The sequence below is a fragment of the Nestor notabilis genome, unplaced genomic scaffold (assembly GCF_000696875.1).
Source record: "Nestor notabilis isolate BGI_N333 unplaced genomic scaffold, ASM69687v1 scaffold3079, whole genome shotgun sequence".
Classification (NCBI taxonomy): Eukaryota; Metazoa; Chordata; class Aves; order Psittaciformes; family Psittacidae; genus Nestor; species Nestor notabilis.
In genome coordinates, this window is record NW_009943931.1 from 1 (window position 1) to 7,583 (window position 7,583).

Consider the following 7,583-nt stretch of genomic DNA (forward strand, 5'->3'; position numbering starts at 1 on the left):
GGCGGTGATGGGTGCTGCTTCTCAGCCGTGCCGCTCACCTCCACAGTGCTGTGCAGGAAATGGTGTGGTCTGAAAGCAGGGTACAAATCGAGGCTCGTCACTCACGGGGGATGCTTTGCTGTGTGGCTGGCAGTTTGCTTTCAGATAGGTATGGTTTGTGCGTTTTGGTCGTGCGGCATCGGAAAATACACACGGTGTGGATACCTTCTACATACTTACCTTCCGAAACGGCAGCTCATACTTTCTGCTAAGGAGAAGTCCCTCCTTATGAGGTTGATGCCACACCACTGTTTCCAGTCCTTTTGTTTGCTCAGCTCATACCACCTTGCTATGAATACAAAGCCCTCTATAGCAATTGCCACAATGCACCTGTCTAGAATGTACCTTATTAAACCTTAAAAACAGAGATAGAAGCTGTGGACTCTGGGACAAAGCCGCAGGTGTGTCGATGGTATTTGCATTAATCCTACTAACAAGCTGGCAGCTTTCACAGAACCAGTCTTTAGTAATGCATTTTGTACCTGTGCAAAAGAACAAAGTGAAAGAAATAGCTGATTGAAAGTTAATCGTTCTTTAGTCAGTGTCTCAGTGTTTTGGAGGGTCAGTAACATACTGTATTTCTGGGTTTGCATAACAGGAGAGTTGGTGTTTGTGCCTGAGAAATCATGTTGAACTTCAGAAGCATCCTGAAGATACTACAGTTCCTGAAGTTATTATTTTTTTTATTCTTTGAGAACTTAATCTTACTCATATTTCCTGCACGCAAAAAAAGTTTTGCTGGGGAAATAGTGCTCATTGCTGGTTCTGCAAATGGGGTTGGAAGACAGATTGCCTTAAATTTTGCTCCTTTGGGAGCAACCTTGGTTCTTTGGGACATTGATGATGAAGGTAACAAAGAAACATGCAGATTAGCCCAGAAAAATGGAGCTAAACGAGTGTTTGCCTACCACTGTGATTGCAGCAACAGGGAGGAGGTCTATGAACAGGCAGACAAGGTAAGATACAGCTTCTGGCTTCTTGCTTCTGATTTTTTGCTTCTTTTTAATAGTGTGTATTACTGATTTATCTGTTTTTAGAGACTGCTGTTCACTAAAGGGAGGTAGTTATGCAGGGCAATGACTTATTTTTTTTTGACAAGTAGCTTCTAGATGAAACTTAAAACTATGTCCACCATAAAGTGACTGTCTTTAATTTGTTTGGTCTAGATGCATCCATTTCCAGTCTTTCTTCCGAGATTAGATTAAGGGTATTGTAAAACATGCAGGAGAGGTTAGCTCCGTGTATTAATCTTATCTTGAAGATACCAATTTTTAAAACTCCAAACAGTGGCAGTTTTAAGGGGGAGGTCATTTGTCCATTTGTTTAGAAGACTGTAGTTCTGCAAGGGTGATGTGGGGTGTAATAGCTTCAGAAATACCATCAGTACATGGCTAGTCTCCAGTCAAATTGATGATTCAGCTTCCGTTTAATTTTTGGTAAATCCAGCTGGAAAGTAAGGTCGAGAAGGAATCCATTTTAAATGGGACTCCTCTGCTGTGCTGACATAATGCTTTTTAAACTCCTATTTTTTATTATCAGAGTCCAGAAATTGGACATTAAATTAATATTATTAATTTTTACTTGTCTTTAAACTACATACTGCCTGAAAACATTTCCCGGTATAACCTCACTTACAATCCAGTTAGCTGCTCTGCCATTTTAGCCAATGATAAATTCTTCTTCTGTTAAATTCTTAGTGTATGTACTTAATATACACGACTCTCAGGTCACATCTTTGTCATTCTGTGTCTTAAGGCATACATCAGAGAAATTAGCTAAAATATTTCATGATGTGAATCTTGATAGATTGTTTTGGGATAGCCTTGAAATGTAACATTAATTTTCCATGAGTTGTCAGGGGGCCTCTGCTCTTTCTTTGTGGTTGGTGCTTTTAACGTCAACCAAAACAGATTACTTTTTTTCTGAATACAGCTATGAAAGTTTGAAATAAATGTTTTTCCTCAGGAAATGTTCCCCATGAAAAGTAATTCTAAAGAGTAAGTTGGATTCAGGATTATCTGGAACTGCAGTTCTCATGTTTGCAGTCAGCAAAGTATTGTTTTACCTGTACTTTACAGGCACAGCCAACTAAGAGTGCACAGAAAAAATCTCCATTTGGGGCCATTGCTGCTAAATTTAAGAACCACAAGTGGTATTACAGCATTACCTGGCCAGTGGTGGCAAGGATATACTGTACCATAATAGTATTTCTGCAGAGATGAGCAAGTTATTGAGTGTCCTGGTCTGTTCTGACCTCATACACAGTGTTCAAGGAGAATGATCTTTGCCCATTACTTGGGCAGTACAGATGGCTGTGTAAGACTTTTGTTATGACTGCTACAGTTTTGTGGTCAGTCCTTCAAATGTGACACTTGGTCTTCACTTGGAATGATACTATAAATCAAACAGCAATTCTTTTATAATCCCCTTTTTGCAAGGAAAAAACTCACTTTATAGTTTAGCAAGATCAAATCTCTTTTAAAAAAAAATAACATTTTCAGTTGGCATCAGATCCCTGTTCCCATAAATGCTGTCTGCTTATTGCAAAGACATGCTCCAAAATTACTAGTCTAGGTAAGTAATTTCTCTGTTGGACTTTCCTGTCAATGATGAACATTTTTAAATGATTTGTTTGTTCTTCATTTAGCAGAGTCTCAAAATGTTTGTGTTGCGCACTCAAGTTACTCTCAATCTCCAAACACATTAACTGAATCAGCCACAGAGCTCCCGCTGTGGAATTTGCTGTGCCCGTATCAGCCAAGAGCTAGACCTTTGATCTGATGCAGTACAACGGTTCTTACATACTTACATTTCCATTAGAGATAAAAGGAATTGCAAATATCACTAAACATTTTGATAAGTGAAACACAAGAGGCAAGGATACCTTCTAAAGCTTTCTGTTTATCTTTTTTATTCAGGTTAGAAGAGAAGTTGGGGATGTTACTGTTCTAATCAATAATGCTGGTGTACTGCTTGGGAAAAAGTTCTGTGACATTCCAGATGCCGATTTTGAAAAGACCTTAAGAGTCAACTTCCTCTCTCAAGTCTGGGTAATGTGTTTTTTTCCTCTCTTGTGTGACTGAAAGGTACAGGCAAGTGTTTTAGAGTGAAGATCACCATGGTGGCACCTGCCTGGGAAATGCGGTTTGGAATAGGGATGGGAAGGACCTTGAATGGGCAAAGACACATATTTTTGATCATCCTGTAATTGGAGGCACACCAAATTGGCAGTCTCCCCACTATGCCTCGGTGATGTTAACACAACCTGCCTGGACTCCCTGGTACATGTAAAGTTATGCCACTGTATTGTGAAACATGCTCTATCTGTAATAGCTGTGGCTGAAGTTAGTGCTGACATGGTGGCACACGGCTTTCCTGCTGCTGGTGTTTGCTGGCATCAGAAGGCTTGGTCTGAAAAGCTGTAGCACCCAGGGAGGCACACCCATGGTTTAGTTGTGGGCTTGGCAATAGTAGGTTCACAGTTGAACTCAATGATCTTAAAGGTCTTTTCCAACCTAGATGATCCTATGCTACATGTGTTGGTGTCAGTCTTCAGGTTGTATTTTCATTCCTAGTCACCATCTGCTAAATGTGCATAGAAAACTAATCTGGGTGATATGTATTATCTTTGTTTTGTTTTCACACCTCTGGAGGAATTTGCTGTTATTTGGGGTCTCAGTTGAACTTTATGAGGGATTTTTGTGAGGGAGTGTTACTCTTGCCCCCTCCTGCATTTGTTGTTTGTATGCCTGAGTGAGCAGCCGGCATCAGGGAAAAATGTAGCATTGCAACTCCCTCCCTAAATGGCACTTCTCAAAGGAAAATCACTGCAGATAGAAGCTTTCTAATCATTTCCCAGCCAGCGTTGCATCCTTCTTCCAAATTCTCGAGGCAGAGACACTGGGAGAGATGTTCTTCCTGACAGGTCTGAACAGGTACAGGGCAGGAGGACAGTGACCGTGGGCCCTCCACCAAAATACATCTACTAGGCACACGTATCTAGAGTCAGATAGACATTGCAGGACATCTTAGCTATTGAAAAGAAATTTTTACTGCTCTTGTCTTCTGTCTTACCTTCCCCTTCATAAAACGATAGCACCCTCCTGATATAGTCAGTATCACCCACAGTGGTGGTCTGGGGTTCCGAAGTTGCCAGGCAGTTTGGTTTGTAACAGGGCCCACAGACAGCTGAACTCTTCCTGATGTGTTGACTTCTAGCTCCCTCTTGTGTACCAAACCTTTGGTAATAGTCTCAAATAGACAAACCAGGAGGAACCAGGAGGCAGAGAAAATAACAAACTTTGCTGCTTTTAATATCACGGTTTTAATGCTGGCGGATCTTCAGATAGAGATCAGTCAGACAAGGATATGCTGTCTCATTTGTAAATTCTAGAAATACTCTACGTATGTTTATATTATACCTGTATTTATATCTCTATATATTTATATTCTATTTGATACATTCTGTAAATAAAGAGATAGAAGGTCATTTGGGCTTCTTGTATATTGAAGCCCCAGAAAGCAAATCAGGTTGTAAAGCCTAATCTGTAATGCAACATTTTTGGCATGTCTACTTATAAAAGGCTTTTTATGTATGTCTCCTAGACTTGCAAGGCCTTTCTTCCAGCCATGATGACCTGTAACCGTGGATACCTGGTTAGCATAGCCAGTGCAGCAGGATTGTTGGGAGTCTATAGAATGTCAGGTTAGTATCATCAAGTGCCACTGTAAATTGGATGTACATACCAATAACTTTTCTTGGAGATGTCAACTGCTTAAGCAGTTTGAACTGACATACAAACACTCAGGAAGAGCCTGCAGATATGAAGGCTGGTGGTGTATTGAGGAGGATGATGGTGGCATGTTGCCTGAGTGGTGCAGGGAGCTCATTGCAGATGTTACTGTCTTGACTGCAGCCTGTCTTATCCCCAGAGAAGAAGGACAATATAGCTCATATGTGTGCATGAGAGGGAACCCTGCATATAGGTTGTCTAATACTTTCTCATGCCAGTTTTCTGCAGATGAATGTTCAGGGTCCTGAGACATACGTAGTTTATACCTGGAACTATACATTTAGTTGGAAAATGGTTTTCAGTTCCAGAAGGATTTGGGGCAGAATTTTCATTAAAAATATTTTAAATTGATGGCAGTTTAAGGTATTTAACAGCCCCATGCTCTTAGCTGTTTCTCTCAAGAGAGCTGTCTGCTACAGTCCTGACTATTTAGTCAGCTGGGTCTGCTGCCCAGTCTATCCTCTAGCTCCTCTGCCACCCTCATTAGGTCACCTTTATGAGAATGTGAACTTAACTGTAATACAGATCTTTTGTTTCTTCTGCTGATTGACAGTGTTACTGTAGTGTTTATTTGTCTGTTATCATTGGGTCAGATCTAGTACTGAGAATAGGTCACATCCAGTTTTCGTCATTTAATTACAAGACTTATGAGAGCGGGCCTGCCTGTCCATGCATTATAACTTTTTACGCCTTTTCAGGTTGTATGAAGTTACTCTTTTAACAAAATTGGATTTTGTTGTGTCTACATTTGAAAAAGCCTTAGGAAACCACATGTACATTCCTGTATTAAAATAAGGTTCTTAAAGGTTGCAAAATTGTGGAATAATTTGGGTTGAAAGGAATCTCTGGAGGTCATTTGGTCCATACTCCCAAATAAAAGCAGGCCCAACTTGATTGCACAGCGCCTTGTGAGGGCAATTTTTGATTATCTCCAAGGGAGTTCCATATGTTCATCAAACAATAAAAATCAGACAAGATTTAGTCTTCCTGGGCAAACAAAGTGGCACTGTGGTTGCAGGGCAAATCAGAAGTAATAGGTTGAAGCAGCATTTCTAAGGAGGGTATTTAGATTTTACCATCAGAAACCGTTCTTACTGAAATGTGACCTATGATACTAAAGGGTGAAGACATTCTGAACTGAAACAATGTCTGCCTTGGATATGAGTATCTGGAAATGTACATAACATGTTGAATAAGCTGATCTTCCTATATCTCTCTGTAGAGCACTGAAAAAAGTCCTCTAGAAATTATTAATCTTACCCTTAGACAACTGTGCAGCAATCATGGGAAGAACCATTAACGTTCAGAGTTAGCATCATCACCAAGATGCACAGCATCCTTAAAATACAATTACAAGACTGCTAGTTATATAACTAGGTAATATCAAGGCTTAAATAGTATTAGAAAACATTAAATCGGTATATAACACTTACTGTGTTGCTTTTGACATATTTTGGATATATATTCTCTCTTCACATTCCAGATTATGCTGGAAGTAAGTATGCAGTCATTGGAATGATGGAAGCCTTAGCTTCGGAACTGTATCATGCAGGAAAACAAGGCATTAAAACCACAATCATCTGCCCTTCTTTTATCAATACTGAATTAGCTGAAGATTTTCAAACCCAGTAAGTAAAACTTAGATGTGTACTGGTTCATTGTGAAAAATAATCACTGGCCGTATTCAGTCCCTAACTATTGATTTGCTTTTCAATTCAGTAATTTTTCCCTCCTGGCACATACAACTATGTCTCTTGACATAAGAAATCCAAGATTTGTATACAGTTAATAACTGACATGCCACAGGGACTGTGTAATAACCTCGCAGTTAAGGAATGGTTAGGGATGCACAGCAGTACTTAAGGCAACCTTGTCAATAGAATGGGAAATGTTCCCTGCCCCCAAATAATTTTGGCACAGTGATTCCAGTTGTTGCTGTCAGTATTAACTATGCCTTCTATCTATATTAGCAGGTACTCTGCTGCTCTGAGTGAGAATAGCTGTGGTGGTAGTATCTAGCGAGTGGCTCTATGGTTGTAGTGATGGGAGTACCAAATTAGCCATTGCAGTAGCGATCTTGGTTTTTCAGTGCTTTGCTCCTCCTTTCAACACTCATCATCCTGTAGTAGCACTATTACGTAGAGCACAGCCTTCCTCCTGGCTGGAGACAAGCCTGGTTCTGGCCTTTTTAGCTGTCACCTCAGTATCTCCAGTACAGGTGTGTCGAGGGCAGAATTATTATGCATAGAACAGCACAAAGTATGGCTAGGCTTGGAAGTTTACGATGCTGCAGTCACTGTGGGCATCAACTATGTTGCGGTCAGAGCAGGGCTTGCACTAAAGTCATTAAAATTCACACAATTCAAAGTGTTTCCAGTTTATTTTGATGATAGCAGGAGCAAAGAGATTGGAGACTCCTTTTCAAGGAGGAAGGGGGAATTCCTACTTAAAGGGAAGGGGGAATAGTCTTAAATTATTTAATTAAATTATTTCTGTGTTGGAATACATTTCAAAAGTAAAGTTTTATAATTTCATAATGCTTTGTTTCTTTTCTCACCAGAAACCACCTTTTTCTTCCTGTTTACAATGCAGAGTATGTAGCCAGCAAGATCATAGATGCAATTCAAAAGGAAAAGTTTTATCTAATCATGCCTCTGAGTGTACGCTTTCTTGCTTTCAAAACGTAAGAATGTGACTCAACTTCTAGCATTGCCTTCCTTCCCTTGCCATATGCCAGCAAAATCAGCAGGA

At 40.1% G+C, this 7,583-nt stretch overlaps 1 protein-coding gene across 1 annotated transcript in view; it reads left to right on the top strand.

Annotated features, from left to right (window-relative positions):
- Positions 1-665: 665 nt before the first annotated feature.
- The window catches only part of LOC104411690 (epidermal retinol dehydrogenase 2-like), a 7,465-nt gene continuing 547 nt past the window's right edge, over positions 666-7,583 (top strand). Inside the window, exons 1-5 of the mRNA XM_010022175.1 lie at positions 666-995; positions 2,958-3,089; positions 4,645-4,744; positions 6,316-6,460; positions 7,393-7,515. Of these exons, the coding sequence (XP_010020477.1) occupies positions 666-995; positions 2,958-3,089; positions 4,645-4,744; positions 6,316-6,460; positions 7,393-7,515 (830 nt within the window). The remainder of the gene's footprint in view (positions 996-2,957; positions 3,090-4,644; positions 4,745-6,315; positions 6,461-7,392; positions 7,516-7,583) is intronic.